The sequence below is a fragment of the Rhincodon typus genome, chromosome 4, assembly GCF_021869965.1.
Source record: "Rhincodon typus isolate 14 chromosome 4, sRhiTyp1.1, whole genome shotgun sequence".
NCBI classification, from domain to species: Eukaryota; Metazoa; Chordata; class Chondrichthyes; order Orectolobiformes; family Rhincodontidae; genus Rhincodon; species Rhincodon typus.
Genome location: NC_063335.1, coordinates 51,029,615 through 51,050,003, shown reverse-complemented (window position 1 = coordinate 51,050,003; position 20,389 = coordinate 51,029,615). Strand labels below are relative to the sequence as shown.

The window sequence follows — 20,389 nt, the reverse complement described above, 5'->3', positions numbered from 1 at the left end:
ATGGAGTGCTTTTCCATGTGTTACAGAATGATACATAGTTGGATATGGTGTGGCCACCAGTGATGTGCCTTTTTGAGTACACGTGTATAAATGCAAGTGTGATGACATTATGGCTTTAAGATTTGTACTTTTTCGTGATTTTTTGGAAAAGAGGTTTTTGGAACAAAGATGTTGAGCTGTCTATTGAAAGCCAATAAAGTAAACAGGTTGGAAGGCTATGTTTTTTTTTAATAAAAGTAGGGACATTAGAAGAAGCCTGAATGGGTGGGGATAGCTCCTACACAGCCATGATTTTTGGTTTTAGCTTTTCAGTAGTAGCAATTACTGCTGGGGTGTTGAAGCTGGATGCGGAAGCTGCTTTTCCTCTCAATTACGGCTAAAAACTAGGGGTTCTCTTCCAGCTGCTGGAGCTGCATGTGAGACAATCTGTTTTTATGGTGAGATAGTAAGAATTGCAGATGCTGGAGTCAGAGATAACACAGCAGGCCAGGCATCTTCAGAGGAGTACGAAAGTTGACATTTTGGATCAGGACCCTTCTTCAGAAATCTTCTGAAGAAGGGTCCGGAACTGAAATGTCAACTTTCCTGCTCCACTGAAGTTGCCTGGCCTGCTGTGTTCCTCCAGCTCCACACTATTACCTGTTTTTATGAATTTGCCTTTGTCAAGGGTGTATTTATGGGATTTTACTATATTGGAACATTTACTATTTAGTAGTAGAATAATCTATTAATCTGTTAAGTTTTTCAATAGAGTTAACTTCTTCTAATTTCTTCTTTCTTTTGTTATATTTTGACTATAATGTATGAATAAAGTGTGTTTTGCTTCAAATCTGGAAGTTTGACCAATTGAATTGCATTTGGAACACAACACTGGTACACTTGCCTTTAAAATAAGAAAATGTTAGGGTCTAGGCTCTCTTCTTAATATATTTTGAGGGGGTTTGATCTAGTCAATAACACAAGTAAGAAAAGAATCCCATAACTCTTTACCAATAATATAATCCCAAAACAACTGTGAAATCTGAAAACAGGGAAGACCTTTTTTAAGGCCATGGGAAGTCTTCGCCACCCGAAACTGCAAGGAGAAAATGGGCAGGCTACCCATTTCCTGATGTGATTAGCTCAGAAACCAGTCAGACAAATACGAATGAGGCCTTGAACTAAAATTGCTCAAGCCCCTTACCGTCCACCTCATGAGGACTCACCCATGTCTCTTGGCTTATGGGGGTGGGGGCGGGTTTAGTGCAGCTGGATATAAATGAGAACTGTGGATGTGTTGACAACAGCAAACATCAGTGAAAAAATATCGTCTTGATGGTGTTTCAGATTGAGTAAAGCTTTTAGAAGGCTGCGATTGTGAGCCCACCAACTGACTGTCATTCACAATCATGCACGTGTGTGGCTGGCGCAATCTGACACTTTCTGCCCCTTCCTTTCCTTTCAGATATGGCATACAATCTCAAAAGCAAATTCAGCTTGTAGTTGATTCATAAGCAAGCGTGGTGGGTGGTGGAGGTGGTATGCCAAATGCAAAACACAGCAATGATTTATATGAAACCTGTCAGGCTGTTCATGAATTATTCGTTGCAGCCTTCCAGCCAGCTCTCTATAACAGCAAGTGCCATGCTAATGACCACTCTGCCAACCTGACAATGAGAAATCAAAAGTCCCATTGACATGCTTAAAATAAATTTATTCTCTCAACTCCAGGTAATGCAGGTCATTCAGACAGGGGTACCTGTAGGTGTTACAGTTAAGTAGTACAGCATCTGATTCAGAATACATGGGTAACAACTGCTTAGAGTTCCAGCACTGAAGCTCACTTATAATTCAGCTTGCCGCAATGCAATAATCATTTTCCAAAATGCTGTAATCCAAAATCTGACTGATTTGTGTTCCCTCCATTCTCAGCAAGCCAGCCTAGCTTACCCTGCACAGCTGCTGATTTGCCTGAAAATCTCAGAACTATGTCCAGAATATTGCCTCTTTGGAACAAAGAACAATTCACTTTCTTGCCAGTCTGATTATCCTAAAGTCTGTGCGGTAATCAAGTTTCAAGATAACAGTGAACCCTAATGTTTCTAGTACTTTATTCTGCATTTCTTCACTTCCTCCACCACTTTTCTAAACATAGCTGCAGCTATTAACCAGCATGGACATGAATCACTTCTATTTGATTGAAATATTCTCGTTTTATCTTACTTCTCTTCCAACTTGCATCATACGCCCTATGAAATCTCCACTTACAGCACAAGGGAAAAGTACCTGAGTTGCTGTAGTGTTCAATTATTCTGTGATTGATGATGTGAATCTATTGATTATGGATGTGCTTGATTAGTTAAGCCCGGGTGTGGACTCAGAGAAAAGCGAACAAAGCTTGAAGCTATCTGTGAGAAGTATGAGCAAGCATTTAAAAGCACAGTGAATAAATTCCTGTGACACATATATAATTTGGTCTGTCATCTGAAACATAAAACGTACAAGAATTGCACCTGTCATTCAAGTGAAGTGGAAGTTTGTGCGCTTAGAGACACAAACTGAATGATGAATGTTTGGAAAAGTGAGATCAGTGGCTTATTTAGTATGGTCTCTACATATTTAATTAAACAACGACTTTACCCCAGCTATTCTTCAGGAGCTTTTATGACTTAGAGCTGTCTTCTGCCACCTGCTCATGTTAAAACATTTAATGCTATTCTAAATCTAACATCTTCTCTAAGAGCTTCTCTGTAGTAGGATGCATCAGAAAAAAACATGCCTTGGAGAAAAGAATCCTCCTGAGACTGCACCATCATGCATTCTATCTAACCCATCCAAATACCATCACAGACAAGCACTCAGCATGGCTTTGACAGTGAGCTGGGCTGCAGATGGTGAAACATTCTAAATGAGTGAGGAGCAGTTGGCCATAGTGAAGGGAATAGCCCTGGAGCCAGCCCACCAGAGGACAGGGTCCTCTCCAGGCACTGCCTGGCAAGACAGAGATAAGAACTTTAGAGTTACAGGCATTGGGAGAAAACCGCTTCTCTCACACATATAAGGTACTGGAAATGCACCAAGAGGTTTCAGCAGCATCATTGAAAGTGTAGAGGTGTCCACCTCCAGTCTGTACTATGTTTTCTCACAAGACATCATGACTCTGAGATGCAAATGAGCCTTTACAATTCAGTCCTATCCACTTTTTCTGCACTGATGGAAGTTCCAATGCAAGGTCACTCACCTTGAAAAGTGAGTGACCACCTTGGACAGATTGATAGACAATACTTTCAAACAATCATTGAGCATCTAGAGTCTGCTGTCCCATCATGCAGATGCTGATTTCATGGGAGTAGCTAAGCACAGTTACCTTGCTATGCCTACTGACAGCTTAGGGATAGTGTAAAACAGAGGTACTGATCTCCTGAGGGAGAGAAAATGTACTGCTCCCAATGACATTTGGGTAAGAACAGAAAAAAAGGCTGCTGTTGTGTTGGTAATAAAATTCATCACCTTTATCATACTTGGCACTTTGGTGTGAACTGTGGTGTCAGTGCAGCTTTGAAGTCTGCATTGTAAGTTGATTCATTAGTTTGCAAGCTCTGTCATTCATTCATTCATTCACTGCCTGAAGGCAGGTGCTTGGCTCATTGTTTGCCAGTACATGTTTCCTATTGTGTTATCATTAATCACCCTGTTGATCTCATGACATTGATTATACTCTTGTTGCTGTACTGTGATGAGATTGCAGAGGAATATTGTAAGTCAGGCATGTAAGGGGTATCATGTGTCACCCAACAGCCCTCCAGTGATGTTGACTGAAGAGTCAAATACTAGATTATTCAGTATCAGAGGATAAATCATTGCTACAGACATTACAAAATCTGTGACCCACTCTTTAATTAGAAACAACATACATACATCGGCTCTTCAGATATGTCCAAGTAATTGACCAGGACACTCTATGTAGCCTGGCCTCATCTGAAATGTTGCTAGTCCTTTCCCCTAACTGTTCCTCCATTCTAATAATAGTAACACCCAGAATAATTATTCTATTCTCTCTCTTTTTATTATGTCCGGTGAAACGCTTCATTTGCAGCTCCAGTGTACTTGGTGACTGCCTCAGTGCCCTCAGAGATGGCATGTTTGGCCAGTTCCCAGGCAGCAGCAGGCAGAATGTGGTCTGGATTTGCCGTGAGGAGGTAGTTTGCTGCTTGCTGTAGTGGATGAGGCAGGAGGCCTCGCAGGCGATGCACTTGAAGGTGGAGTTGACGAACGAGTTGATGACACTCGGATGGAAGGAGGAGGAGGATATGCCGGAGTCTGGGCAGACCTGCATCAGTACCTTGTAGATGGAGATGCTGTAGCTGTCCTTCTGGCTCTTCTTCCACTTCTGCCCTCCTTTCTCACACCTCGGGCTGCCACTTTCTTAGGACTCTTTTTGGCCGCCATTCCCTTGGCCACAGCTATTGTAAGTGAAGGTGGCGGTTTTGTAGCACCCGGTGATAAATGACCAAATAATGCAAGGTAGCAATTGTGAAAAGAAAAGGTAATCTGGAAGCTGGAAACTCCATTGGCAATTAAAACACCACACTGGCATAAATATCCTCTGAGCCAATTGCCTTCAGTGGCCCTTTAAGAACAAGCAGTGCTTCAAGCTTTACTATGGGTTGGATGCTGTTTGGGACATATATTTAAATTATGCGGGGTGGTAATTATGCCAATGAACCCTGCTTTACATGTATTTATGACAGTCCTACCAATTCCTAGTGAGCGCTTTGGCCAAGTCTGAAAACTAAGCAGTTAAAATGGTGGATGCAGGAATGCATCATGTACAGTGTTCATTCTGCACTGAGACCAGTCGTCCACTCTCTCTACTCTGGCTGGTTCAGTTTCAAATGGCTCCTGCTACAGCAGCCTAACTGTTTTATGAAATAACTGCAATCAAACAAATTAATCTTTGGACAGTGCAACATAAAAATGAATAAATTCATACTTGATAAATAGAGGTCATTTTACTTGTGTACTTTTCACCTGACTGCCCTTGTATTCCCCTTGCAGAATATGTTACACTACTCAATCATTCTGAGATGGCTCACCCTGAAAATATGAGATTAATGAACCTACTTATAGCACCTTCTAGTAAAATGGAACAACCAATCAACACAACTGGGTTTCCATTTTTTAAAATCTGCAATGCTGCCAAAAGTGGACAATTTATTTTACCAAAACAGGTACTTCAGCTGGCTTGAGTTACAATGATTAAGCAGTGTGGATTACAGCGTAGTTTGTATCAGTTTAGGAAACTTTCTTTAATACATTTGTGATAGAAAGCTTAAATAACATATACACTAATTAATGCATGCTGAACTGCACATACTTAAACTGGGGTGCAGATGTATCCCCTCACAACATCCATAGAATTCATTCACTAATTCAACTGACTTCAGCAACAAATACGGATGAAATAGTGAGTTTCTGAACAGCAAGGGTTTACATTGAAGAACTGATAACATAACTGTGGGGAAAAAAAAGTCATGAGAGTTTCAGTGCTGGTAGATTGGATCATTCCAGAGAGAGAAGACACATTCCAGACTAAAAGGTGTCAGGAGATCATGGGCCATTGTGTACTAACATTGGAAACCATTTGGTCAATTGTCTCTGCCCCTTCCCCCCTACTTCTCTTATCCACCAATCTGCTCAGGTTACTTTTTGATACAGCCCTGGACCCCTGAAACATTCATTTCTTTGTCCTTATGCTTTATCCAACTTCATCCATCCATGAGACCCACTTTCTTGAATCCATAGCCATTGAGCTGTAATTCCCAATTTCCTTTCCCGCTATGAGCTGACATTGTAAATAACTGGTCTCTATAGATTACAACGCTAGAACTCTTCCTTTAAAGCCATAACCATCAGCCCCACCCAACAAAAGAAAAATCTTAATTTCTCATTCCTTGCCTGTTATGACTCATCTCCAGCTTCTTTTGCCTTTTCAAAATACTTGAAGACATTTACTCAACTCTTGCCTATTTTCTCACAACTCCACGCTGAATCTCTCCAAACTGCTTGTTATTTCTCCCAAATGGCCCAAACTAAATTTACGAATGGCATCCTCTATGACTGTGACCATATGCCATCAATCCTTCTCCATCCTCCTTCACATCTCCGCAGTCTTTGACATGACTGACTGCACCATCCAGTTCCAATATCTTTTCACCATTACCCAGCTCTATTTCCTGCAATTTGTCAGGTTTTATTCATACCTAAATCTAGACAGTGCTAGGTCATCTTTACAAATGATATTCTTACTCCTCATGTTAACATTCTGTAGTTTACCTCTATAGTATACTTAGTCCCTTTCTCCTCCTCCAGAATGCACTGCCTCTTTGTAACTAAATGTAAGAGGTTAGATCCCATATCTACGCTGTGGTCACCCAGCTCCACTTCTCTCATGCTGTGTTGTCAGTCTATTTACTGAACATCCAGTCTGAGGCAATCTGCAATTCTAACTTGTTAAAAATTGTGAAGACTGCAGCTATCATCTTTGACACCTCATTATTATTATTACATAACATCTTCACCAATTTCACCTTCTGACTTGACCATTGATTTAGGTGGGTTCTAACCTAGGCACCAGAGTTACTTCATAGGAGAGTTTCCAACTCCAAAACTTCTTCATCACAAAGTCCACCTCAGTGCCATTGTCTCTGTCAGCTCAGCTGTTTGGGGCTTGGTTAGTTCAGTTGGCCAGATGACTATTCTAGGTTAGCTAGTTCAGTTGGCTATTCAGCTGGTGCAGAATAATCAGCATGGTTTCAATTCCTATACCAGCCGTAATAGTTCATGGAAGCCAGCCTCCTCACCTTACCCCATGTTTGTGGAGTGACTACCCTCAAACTACTTATAGCCAATTGTCTCTTTAATGGACAGCGATGCCTAAGGTCCTTCGTGGACGACGGTTCTTAACATCAGCCCATCTGCTGCAGAAACCAACATCTATCCTTTGTCATCTCCTGCTTTGGATATTGTATTACTGTGCTGGCTAGCCTCCTGATCTCCATCCTCTATAAACTTCAGCTTGTGTGATCTTTGTTGACCATGTTCAATTCCATTTCTCTGCTACTTCAGTTCTCTTTCATTTACATTGGCTCGCAAACACCTGAAATTCCAAATTTGCTTCATATTTAAATCACTTCATGGTCTTGGTCCCTGTATTTTCCTCCTGCTTTACAAGTTGTGTACCAATGCCCCACCAAAAAGAACTCTGTTCCTCGAACTCCAGCCCAATATCCCATCATTGGTAGCTGAGCGTACACCTATTTATGCAGAATCATACAATCCCTACAGTGTGGAAACAGGCTCTTCGGCCCAACAAGTCCACACCGAACCTCAGACCAACCCACCCAGACCCATTCCCCTGTAACCAACCTAATCTACACAGCCCTGAACATTATGGGCAATCAAACATGGCCAATCCACCTAACCTGCACATCTTTGGACTGTGGGAGGAATCTGGAGCACCCGGAGGAAACCCACGCATACACGGGGAGAGTGTACAAACTCCACACAGACAGTCGCCTGAGAGTGGAATCGAACCCAGGTTGCTGGCGCTGTGAGGCAGCAGTGCTAACCAGTGAGCCACCGTGCCGCCCTTCCTGGTGCATGCTCCATCAAGAGACGGTCCAGAAAGCAGGAAACAAATTTGTACTCCGCCATCCCCTCTGACTCTTGACTTCCAGTTGTCTTTTATGCTTTTCTTTTAAATCCATATTTTTTATTTTTTTGTCATTCTTCTCGACAATTCATTCTTCTTGTCATTTTTTGCTCTGGTTCTCTATGTCTCTCTATAGAAATCAATGTTGTCATTAATGGAAGTTAGATTTGCCAGATACGATCAGAAAAGTTACATTATGAAACAGAAACGGAAAGTGCTGGAGAAACTCAGCAGGTCTGGTAGCATCTGCGAAGGGAAAACAGAGTTAACGTTTCAAGTCCTGTATGGCTTCTTCAGAAATGAAGAGTAGAAGTCAACATTCCACCAAATCACATCTCTTTCCCACCTCTAAGCTTGTCATAGAGTAATACAGCATGGAAACAGGACCTTCGGCCCAAACTGGTCCATGCTGACCATTGTCCCTGTCAGCTAGTTCCAATTGCCTGCATTTAGTCCATATCCCTCTAAACACTTCCTATCCATGTACCTATCTGAATTTTTTTTTTAAATGTTGCTATTGTACCTGCCTCAACCACTTTCTCTGGCAGCCCATTCCATTCATACAACACTCTGTACGTGAAGAAGTTGCCACTCAGGTCCTTCTTAAATCTTTCCCCTCTCACCTTAAACCTATGCCCTCTAGTGTTCAATTTCCCATCCCTGGGAAAAAGACTATATGCATTCATCCTATCTATGCCCCTCATGATTTTATATACCTCAATAGGGTCATCCCTCATTCTCTTATGTTCCAAGGAATAAAGTCCTATCCTGGCCAACCCCTCCCTATAACTCAGGCCAACTAGCCCTGGCAACATCCTCATAAACCTTCTTTGCACACTTTCCACTTTAACCAGGTCTTTCCTATAACAGAAAGGTTACCAAAACTGTACACAATACTCCAAGTGCGGCCTTACCAACGACTTATACAATTGTAACATATCGTTCCAACTCCTATACTCAATGCCTCCACCGATGAAGGCCAGCATGCTAAATGCCTCCTTCACCACCATGTCTACTTGTGACGCCACTTTCAATGAACTATGTACTTGTACTACTAGGACCCTCTGTTCCACAACACTCCCCAGGACATTACCATTTACTGTGTAAATCTTACTCTGGTTTCACTTGCCAAAGTGTAACACCTCACAGTTATCTGTATTGAATTGCATTTGCCAATCCTCAGCCCACTTCCCCATCTGATCAAGATCCCTCTGTAATTTTTGATAACCTTCCTCGCTATCGACGATACCTCCTAATTTTGTATCATCCACAAATTTACTAACCATGCCTTGTATATTCACATCCAGATCATTTATGTAAATAACAAATAAGAAGGGTCCCAGCACCGACCCCTGTGGCACACCACTAGTCACAGGCCGCCAATGTGAGAAACAATATTCAACCATCACCCCCTGCTTCCTGCCACTGAGCCAATTTTGATTCCAATTAGATAGCTCTCCCTGGATCCCGTGCAACCTAACCTTCATGACTAGCCTGCTGTGCGGGACCTTGTCAAAGGTCTTACTAAAGTCCAGAGACAACATCCACTGTCCTACCCTCATCTAACCTCTTGATTACCTTTTCAAAAAAGATTTGCCAGACATGACTTTCTGCGCACAAATCCATGCTGACTATCCCTCATCAGACCTTGACTATCCAAATGTTGGTTGATCCTGTCTCTCAGTATCCACTCCAATAACTTGCCTACCACTGATGTCAGACTCACTGGCCTGTAGTTCCCTGGCTTGTCTTTGCTACCTTTTTTAAAACAATGGAACGACATTAGCCACCCTCCAGTCTTCCGGAACTTCACCAGTGGCTAAAAATGAAGCAAAAATCTCTGCAAAGGCCTCTGCAAAGGCCTCTGCAATTTCCTCCCTAGCCTCCTACAACATCCAAGGATGGACTTGATCAGGCCCAGGGGATTTATCCACCTTAATGCACTTTAATGCTACAGACACCTCCTCTCTGGTAATATGTATGTGGTCCAAAACATCTCCACTTGTTTCCCTTATTTCCTTAGCATCCATGATTCTCTCCTCAATAAACACTTAGGAGAAATATTCATTAAAAATCTCCCCCATCTCCTGTGGCTCCACACATAGACGGCCATGCTGATCTTTAAGGGGACCTATTCTCTCCCTAACCATCCTTTTACTCTTAATATAGTTATAGAACCTCTTGGGATTATCTTTAACCTTATCTGTCAGATCCATCTCAGATCATCTTTTTGCTCTTCTGATTTCCCTCTTAAGTGTGCTCCTACACTTTTTTATAGTCATCGAGGGATTCACTTCAGCCCGATAGCTTAAACCCAATGTATACCTTCTTCTTTTTCCTGACCAGAGCCTCAATATCCTCATCAGCTAGGGATCCCTAAACCTGCCAGTTTTTCCCTTCACCCTAACAGGGACATACTGTCCTTGGACTCTTGATATCACTCTTTTAAAAGCCTCCCATTTGCCAGTTGTTCCTTTTCCTTCAAACAGACTCAGCCAATTGACCTTTGCTAGATCCTGCCAAATGGCCCCAAAATTGGCCCTGCTAGTGTTGAGCACCTTAACGTGTGGACCTGACCTATTTTGTTCCATAACTATGTTAAAACAAAGAGAGTTATGGTCACTGGTCATTAGCAAGAAGAGAAGATTCTATTCTTAAGTGCCATACTCAGGGGTGGGTCCCCTGCTTTCTGGGCTGATCTGCCATTTTAAACACGACCAAGAGGATTTTGGTCAGGCTGATTCACCCTTGGGCTGTTTCCTGGAGCGTTCCGAGTTGGAAGAACTAACTGCCTGCAAGTGATGGGTGACCTAGTGAGGCCTTTTGTCAGAGACTGACTGGAATTTTCTAGCCTGTTTTCTGGCACCCACAGTGTTGGAGACTAGGCCAGCTGCCTGATGGTGGTCTCCCAGTGACAGACCAGGTTGGTGGAGGGGCAGGTATTCTATACAAACATTGAGACCCCTCCAACCTGACTGGATACTGCTGCAACCTCAGCCTAACCTGCAGAGAGGAATCTAATCGACAATGCTGACCCTGTTGTTGTGATATTTCGAAATCTGTAAGTCCAAATATTTGGAGAGAGGCACCTCAATCAAAGTGGAAGCACCTTCTCTCTATGTTAAGCAACTGCTGCCACTGTTCCTTCCAAATTCAAGGGCCTCCTATTGGCTGTACAGCTTTGAGATCCCATCCACTGCCCTTAATTGGATGTGAGCCTGCTCACTGGCCATTAATTGGCCAATTCAGGGAAAATCCCTGTTGGATGAGTGCTTCCCCAACTGTGTGGCATCATGATTGCTTTTAACCCTAGCACTGGAAGTCCAATCCCAAACCCAATCTCTTGCCCAGCAGTACAACATGAAAGCGTACAACTTGCAACAAAAAAACCCTTAAGTAAAATTTCTAGAGCGAGAATCCATGAAAATTCCTTGTGGAAACGATTCAAATTTGGGAGGACAGTGGCACCAATATAGACAACCATACAATGGCAATGCTTTGTGCACGAATCTGTACGGTGTCACTACCAGGGAATGAGATTTATGAACTGACGATGACAAAGGGTGAGTTAGCATTGTGAATTGGACCTGCATGAGAAAGTATTGAAGAATGGACTCTAAGGGGAAGTTGCTGACAGGGTGCTATGCATATTCTTACAAGAATTGAGGTTCTGAGGCCTGCTCTCACAACCAGTCAGTCAGTCAATAGCAGCAGTCAGGAAAGGGCGGACATATTTACCCTTTAAATTGTGAAGAGTTACTGATTGTTTCCAATGGGCTACAGGAAGATCATATTCTAACTTTCACATCATAGTATTAGTTTTTACAAACCACTTGACACTGAATTAACTGTACACTTCGAGTATTTACGAGTAAAAAGAATATATGATTTTATGGTTCAAAATATATTACCATATTACACACACTAGTGATGGATTGCAGAACTCAATGTTTCAAATAATTATTATCTCTTTCTGTTGAAAGGTAACAAATCTCTGATGGGTTTAAAAGCTTTGATTGAAATCATCCTAAATGTGTTGTCATTTTATTTCATTCTTTTCCTTGACAGAAGTTGTTTGTTTGGTGTGTGACCCTGAAGAGAAGTAATTTATTTTCGATCTTTTACCAGTTTCCCTGTTTTCACGGCAGTTACATTGGATTTGTCATCTTATTTCACTTCGAGTTCCAGGTCATCTTCTTCACTGATTGTTTCTGCAGAGTCATCAGGGTTATACGCTGAGCTGAGCTTCATTCCAAACAGTGAACTTGTCTGCTGTCTTCTTAACCTATGTAAAAAGGATCAAGATCACTATAATATTTTGGTTTAAGCTTCCAAGTAGGAGCTTTATTTGGTCAACCGAGTGAAAACACATTGCTAAGATATGATGAGATCTATATTGGCGGAGTTTATATTTTTCCAATACACAGTGCCACAAACTGTCCCTGTAGAGACATATCTCACACTCTTAAGTCCAGGGAGCTAAAGCAGAGGTTATCAAATTCTGGGATGAGGAATTCTGAAGTGTGCATTGGAATATTGATAGAATTAAAAACCATGTGGCTTGCAATATATAGTAGTTTAGCCACTGACTCTATCCTCTGCACTGGCCACAGTCTGAAACTGAACCAAGCTGTTAGGGGTCCAATTTGATCCTCTAAGAGAGTTTCTGACCTCATATCCACTAGTCTATGAAGACCAGAGAGTTCCATATCCATAATATTGTGCATCTCTCTCCACGCCCCAGCTCACCTGCTGCTGAAGCCCTCACGCAAACTTCTGTCACCATTAAATTTGAATATTGCAATGTCCTCCTGGCCAGCAACCCCACCCCCAACTCTTGATTTAATTGTCAACACCGTGATTTAAAAATCAGAATCCTTGTTTTCAGAAGTTTACCCTTGCTTTGCCCTCCCTATCTCTGCAACCTTCTCTAACTCTACAACGTACTGACTCCCTGCTTTCCTCCATCTGTGGCTTCTTGATCATTACTAAATTCCTTTATCATTGCCACTGGTGATTGTGCCTTCAGCTACCTGGACCCTGAGCTCTGGAATTTGCTCCCCAGCCCTCTGTTTCTCTTTCCTCCTTTAAGATGCTTCTTAAAACCCACCACTTTGGCCAAGTTGCTTTAGTATCTCCTCAGAAGGCTTGGTGTCAAATTGTATTTGCTAATTGCTCCTGTGAAATGCCTGAAAGCATATTTCTAGAGTAAAAATTAGTAAAAATTCTAGAGTAAAAGTTCTTGATGTTGTTAGAAGATTGGCACAAGCAGAAAAAGATTAATCCAAACTTTATTCACATTTAAGCAAAATAGAATGGTAATTACTTATCATGTTATCATTCAAACAATTACATTTATTAATTTCAAGTTCGTCCACTCACTATTTAAATAGAGAGGTGAACCCATTAAGACCAATTGGTTGAACATGCTTTTGTGGATTTAAGGCCCAACATTTTATGTGATTTTACTCTTCAACTAATTCTAAACTATTAAAGTGTTATTCAACTTTGTTCAGCACAGTCAATGAAGGTTGTCTCATTAAAGGGCTAGCTTTCAAATGGTATTTTTAATACTTGTCTCTGTTGTCCACGAAATGGTCAATTTCAGTTTTCCACACTGGATATGTATCTGCATTGTTTTACTTTCAGATTGGTTATTTTCTATGATTGATATGCTTACCGAACATACTACATACAAAAATTTCCCCCAATTGCACTAAAAATCTGTCCAATCACATAAGAAGAATAATTCTGAGCTACTCAATCAAAATTCCTCAAAGTAGAGTCTGTAAAATAGAAAGACTTGCATTCATATAGTACTTTTCACATTCTCCGGGTGTCCCAAACTGTTTTACAGCCGATTAAGTACCTTTGAATTCAATGATGTACTGTAGAAATAATATAATAATCATGTAACAAGTTCCAATACTCTGGAAAGACCATACAGTTATTCATCCCATGATCATCTTCCACACTCCAGTTCTCAGGCACCACAGTGTAATCTACCCTCCATTGTAACTGCTAGCAAGACACACTCATACCAAATATTAAATTGATATTTTAGTGGTTGGCCTCATGCCAGAGACCTTTGTTAATCAAAACAAGGACACTTGACTGAAACCAAAAGTGGCTGCCACAATTTGCATCATCGTATTGAGATAAAACAAATAACTGCAGATGCTAGAGATCTGAAACAAACAGAAATGGCTGGAGAAACTCAGCAGGTCCAGTAGCATCTGTCAAGAGAAAACAGTGTTAAGATTTCATATCCAGTGACTATTTTTAAAACTCATATCAGCGAGGAAATTGTAGTATTTATGCTGTTTCTGTTTTTGTTTACATTATTATGTGGTCCACTAGTTTGGAGAGACAGGGTCAATGAAGACCCCAACACCATCTAAAAGGCACAGGAGTGTAATGAAATACTCCTTACTGGAGTGCAGCTCCAACAACACTCAGGAAGCTGGGCACTCTCCAGGGAAAAAAGAATTGCTTTGACTGGCACCCTGTCTAACACCTTCACTTCCTTCACCATCAGCACACAGAGACAACAGTGCATACCACACAGAAGACCCACCGCAGCAACTCATCAAGGCCCCTTGGACAGCATCTTCCAAACTCAGTACTTCTTTCGCGTTGAAGCACAAGGTCAGCAGATTTACAGCAACACAATGAGCTGTAAGTTCCCCTCCAAGCCACATACTTTCCTGACTTATTTATGTATAAAGCTATAACCATTTCTTCAGTATTACAAGGTCAAAATCCTGGAACTCCCCCTTTAACAGCACCATAAATGTCCCTGCATCCAAGAACTGCAGCGGTTCAGGAAGGGGGATCACTACATCTTCTCCAGGGCATTTAGGCCTGGTCAATAAATGCTGCCCTAGTCAGTGATGCCCACATCCCATGACTGAATAAATGAAACATTTAGCCTTTCCGTTTTTCATGGGAACATTAACAAAATTAAGCTGGAATCCTCTTAATTGTCTCAGCTAGATTTTTATGCAATTTCCAAGACTTTGAACGCAATTTGCGGAAGTTGCTGAAAGTATTGAAAATAATTGCAATTTACTTCAAGTGTAAACAAATATATTAAACTAATGTACCACATTCATGTATTTTTGCCTTCAAAGATCTTACCTAAATTAATCATTAAACCTGCACCAAAAACATTTTCTAAATTAAAAGGAAGGTTTTAACTGGGACTCTGTCATTTCTTTCAGAAGACTATCCAAATGAATTCACAGAAGATGGATTGCAGTGAAAGTGCAGGAATTGTTGTAAGATAGCACAACTGCAAATGCTTCCAAACAGCAGAAGGGCGAGTTAGAGTGTGACAATCAGCATTTCATAATTAACATGTGTTTTTCTGTGTTTGCTGCCAAATAAAACTATTGAATGATTTAAATTTCTAAGGTATTGGCATGTGACTCCATAATACATTTCTTCCCCTGTGGTTGCCTAAACTGAAAAAAGAACTTCAATATCTGCTGAGGCTAGCAGGTGGGGGAGGCATCTAGGTAAACAGATGCTATTCTGAAAAAGCACCAGAGAACAACCATTTTATGAATTAAATTAATTGTAAGCTCTGAATTTGTGAAGAAGTAACTTACAAAAAAAGTTAGTCGTTGTTTGTGCTCTCTACTTTGTAAAATAGACCTCTCCCATAAATATTTTTAAAAACTATTTCATAATTCAGTTTTCAAATATACAGGGGGCTCTCTAATATTAAGTGTATATTTATTAAAATCTGCATCAGTTGCAGTAAAGATACAATCTGCATTTTCACATTATGAAAATAACTGTGGGTTATTGTATATGCTGCAGAGCTAGTACAAGTAAATAAATATGCCTGCAGTGCATGTTTTATGCAGTATTTCTTACCTGGTCCCTTTTTATTAGTCAAAATTCAGCATGAATTTAAATAACATTCTCCACACAGCAAAACTATTGCGCAGGTGTAGCGATCTTTTATGCATGTGCAGCTACATTGTAGAGCAGCTACACCACTTTATTAGTAGGCACCATTATAGGAAAGGTAAAGGTTTTAATGGTTCTCTTTGTTCCATAGCTACCAAAATCTTTTGTTCTAACTAGCAGGTATAATCTCAATTATTTTTATGGTGCAGAGGAATTGCAATCATCAAAGTTATGGCCAGGATTTGCTGTGTCTTTTTTGTACATGGTGAGGAACTGTTCGAGATCATTTCATCTCGTTAATATCCTCAGACTCCAGGTTATTACCTGCACTGTGTCTATCACTTCCAGAAAATATGTTTATTTGATGTCCAAAGCAAAGTCATAATTATAAGACCATAAGTCACAGGAACAGAAGAAGGGCATTCAGCCCATCGAGTCCCCTCTACCATTCAATGAGACATGGTTGACCTAATAATTCTCACCTCCACTTTCCATGTCTTTTCCCCATGACTCTTGATTCCCTTCCAAATTAAAACTCTATCTCAGTCTTGAATATATTTAATAACCAAGCCTCAACAGCTCTCTGTGGTAAATAATTCCGCAGATTCATTAATCTCGGAGAAAAGAAATTCCTCCTCAACTGTCTTAAATGTGTGATCCCTCAGTCTGCAATCATGATTCCACAAGTGGAAACAACCTTTCAGCATCTACCTTGTTAAGTCCTGTAAAAATCTTGTATGTTTCAGTAAGTTGACTCCAGTCTGGTGGACCATTCACCAAAAAAATGTCAAGAATCAAAATATCTCAGGGGAGTATGTTGTTAATGGTATAGCAATTGTATTGTTAATATGCATTGGTGAATTTGATTTTACAATTAAGTACCTAGAACAATTATAAAGAGAGGCGGAAAGATCAAGGGAAGCAGGGAATCATAAGTAGAAAACAGTCATTTGTAATGCTGCATTCTATGCACAAAAGTATTGTCAAGAAACGGATCAGTTTCTAGCTTCATATTTAACCAACTGGCTTGCAATCAAATTAGCACGTTTCCACCATCCCAGGAAAAAGGGTTCAAACCTTAAGAGCTCGCACTTATTTTAATAATTTTAATCTGCCATTTCAAAGACCTACGTTATTATTTAATTGAAGCAAGAAGTGATCAAATATTGGTGTGGATCTTCAGTTGAAGGTACAAGAAATAAGACCCTCTGTTAGCAAAACTAAACAGCACAAAGAATCGTGTGTGTGTTTTGCAGAATGGTCCTAATATAACAATGTCAGGTTGTGTTGTGCTGTGTCTCATGGTCAGTATGTTAGTACACCTTTAAGAGAACACTAACCAAATCATCACTGAATCATAGCATCTGACCCAGAAATATCAAGATTTCATACTCCATTTTAACTGGGATCATTGAAGCATGACATAGTTCAACACACATGCTGCTCTGTATAACCAAATAGTTTAACTTTAGCCCAAACACTGATGAACCTGCAAATGCAATTTCTTAAATAATAGCTGACTGTTATACGTCAGTTACATCTGCCAAAACCACACTATCCAACTAGTTTATTCTAGTTTATAATGTTACAAGGGATAACATAAGCATTGCCATACAGGTAAGAATACCATGGTGAAGGCATAAGTGATGCGAGATTATGTTTACAAAAGAGGCGTAAAAGTGGCTCAAGTGAAGTCACGTGCATAATCATAATTGTACGATATGATATTGCTGTGTAACAGACAGAATTGGGGTCATTTGTTCATGTACCTTTTTATGTGCAGTCCAGAACTGGTAAACTGGTGGCCTTACCAAGCCCAATCTGGGTGCACAAAAAAACAATAATTCAAGCTGGATTTAGGATCCAAATCAGATTTCTATGAAGTTTAGAACTTGTCGTGTGCTAATTGCTTCTCCCCTTTACTTAGGTTACAGTGATTACTCTTCAAAAGATAATCAAGTGGCTGGGACAAACCTATGGACAATGAGAACTTTTTATTTACCAGAGAGGACATTATACAGCAAGGACATATTAGGCTGAATTTTGAGATCTCTGTAATGGACTTCCCTTTTCTGATCACTGTTTCAACCTGGTGCCAAAACAAGAGCATCAATTGATATCCACATAAACAGCCAATCACATTGAAGTGTTCTCATAGACATCATGGCAGCAAGTAAAAATCATAAACCCTTTACTTTTAGTTATATTTTTTAGATATGAAATAAATGAATAGTATTAGAGTAAAATAGAGCATAAAGATAAACAAATTCAAAACATCAAAAAATATAGAGTTCTATCAGATTGGAGAAATTTGACATTCCACAATTAGTTTTCTAGGGTAGTGAAAGTGTTTAGCAGTAATTATTAACTTATAATGCTGTTATTCCTAAGTCTTATAATGAAACATACCGTATAATGCAATATTTATTTCAATTTAGGTTGATTAGCAAATATACTCTGAGGTTGGCGGGGGGATGCAGGAAGGATTAGGGGCATTCTGAAGCAGAGGAGTATAGAATCACTATCAGTAATTTCTGATTTTCTGCATTGTTCTGTGCATTTGCAAACTGCTGAGGTTTCTGTCAGTTTCAATGGAGTTTTGATGCTGAAAACTGATAGTTACATCATCTCAAAATCGAGCCAGTGGTAGAATGGAAAGCAGCTCTGGAAGAAAACAACTACATATTTGTTTCAAATGGTGTGCAGTTACTTTTCATACAATTGGATTGTTTGTTAGAAATTGTAGTAAAAATTAATTGACACAGAATTGATGAACTCTTACAGCCAGTATAAACTCTGCTGTACAGTCCATTATGTCTGATTTATGGGTATAATAGGATCTAACTTAATATTGGGCAAAAGCTTTTCTCTTTGTGGTTAAAAACCTGTCACACAAGAAGTAAAAATGTGCCTGTAATAAACGAAAATGCAGCATTTTAATATAACCCACACCAATACTTGCTGAGAACATGCCCTAGGTTATCCTGTGTATATTATACTAGCATCTTCCGGGCAGAAGAGTAATTGAAAGATCTGTGTGTAATTTCATATTGTTACTCATGGCCCTGTTTGCTACCAGTGCAAGCATGTCAAAGGTAATACCCACTGAGCTTCAATTTGTTGATAAAAATAAAAGAAATCAGAGTTGAATTTCCAAATTAGCAATAGAAATTCCCATATTAGTGGTTCTGACTGTGAAGAGCTGGTTTCAAGTTGTGAGTTGCCTTTTAGCTTGTCAGTTACTTGGGAATGGCTTCACGTTTGCTTTGAAGCAAACAAGCTTAGGTCAGTTCCTTAGGCTTGCACTTATACCATTTTTTTTGAGGTTTTCGTGATATTGGTTGAGGAACATTGATGGTTGTAACAGAAAACTTTGTAGTTGTAATGGCAAACTTTCCAGTCTTTGCCAATTATGTCCAAGAGCTTTCATATTCAACTGAACACTTTTAGTTTCCCGCCTCTTTTTTAAAAAAAATGAGACTTCAAGCAAACCTAGGTAAGTTAAATAAATAAGTCCAAAACAAAGGATGTTTTAAACAAAAAGAGTTTCAAGTAAATCTCCCTTTATTGAAGCCATTACAAATAGTGCCACTCTAAATATTTCATGTAAATCCAGTGTCACCTGGAAGGCCTTTCGGTCCGAAGCTGTTAGTTTAAGACAGTTATACACATTTATTGTCACAATTTCTTAAAAGCAAACTTTTAATTTCTTCTTGATATAAGTTGCAACTCTGTTACTGCATTCTGACAAAATAGTTAGCTTTTAAAAGCAGTTAACATGTTAATTGTCTCCTATAAATCACTGAGCAATAATTACTATAACAAAGCTGTTTGAAGAATTTCTGGCTATGATTCAGAGGCGCTCACTTTCCTGAGACAGAGGTGACCCTCATTATGTAAAAGGTAATGAGAAGCAAGGCTGCATTTCATGATGTAAGCCTTCATTTATCTAATTCACAGCTTGCTATTTCGAATTCCAAGTAGCCAGAAAGCTAATTGCTGCAATCACTTTCACTGTCATAGGCAAAGCAGCTGGAACCGCTGATGAATGTCTTGCACCGTTTTTTTTGCTACAATAACAACTTGTATTCATATAGAACCATAAACTTAATGAGAAGTCCCAAGGCACTTCATAGGAGGATTATGAAACAGAATTTGACTCCGAGCCACATAAAAAGACAGTAGGCCAGGCAGCCAAAATTCAAAAATGTAAATATTAAGTTGAATCCTAAAGGAGGAAAAACAAGTAGAGAGGCAGAGAGAGTTAGTGATAGAATTCCTTAGCTTTGGTGAAGGCACAGTTATCAATAGGTGAGGAATAAAATTAGGGATACAATCAAAAATATAAATATACACATTAGGAGCAGAGGTAGGCCAGTCAGTGTCTCAAGCCTGCTCTGCCATTTAATAAGATCCTGACAGAGCTGTTTGCATTTTGAATTCCACATTCTTATCTATTCACGATAACTTGATTCCCTTGCCTAACAAAAATCTAACTACCTCTACCTTAAAAATATTCAATCACTCCCTCTCCACCGCGTCCAGGGGCGAAGAATTCCAGAGTCACTCAAACTTCTAAGAGAAAACATTTCTTCTCATCTCAGTCCTGAAAGGTTGACCCGTAATTTTAAAAAGGTGCGCCCTGCTTCTGGACTCATCCACAAGTGAAAATATTGTTGAGACTATTCAGGATTTTAAATGCATCAATCCAATTACCCTCAAAATCTTTTAAACTCCAGCAGAAACTTGCCCTGTCTGCCAACATATCCTTGTAAG

The 20,389-nt window shown here is 39.9% G+C and overlaps 1 protein-coding gene across 2 annotated transcripts in view; it reads right to left on the bottom strand.

Moving 5' to 3' along the window:
* Positions 1-11,557: 11,557 nt before the first annotated feature.
* Positions 11,558-20,389, bottom strand: part of LOC109920290 (coiled-coil domain-containing protein 102A-like) — a 479,598-nt gene continuing 470,766 nt past the window's right edge. For both annotated transcript variants that reach the window (XM_048596422.1, XM_048596423.1), the window contains exon 9: positions 11,558-11,978. In XM_048596422.1, the coding sequence (XP_048452379.1) occupies positions 11,861-11,978 (118 nt within the window). In that variant the 3' untranslated portion in view covers positions 11,558-11,860. The remainder of the gene's footprint in view (positions 11,979-20,389) is intronic.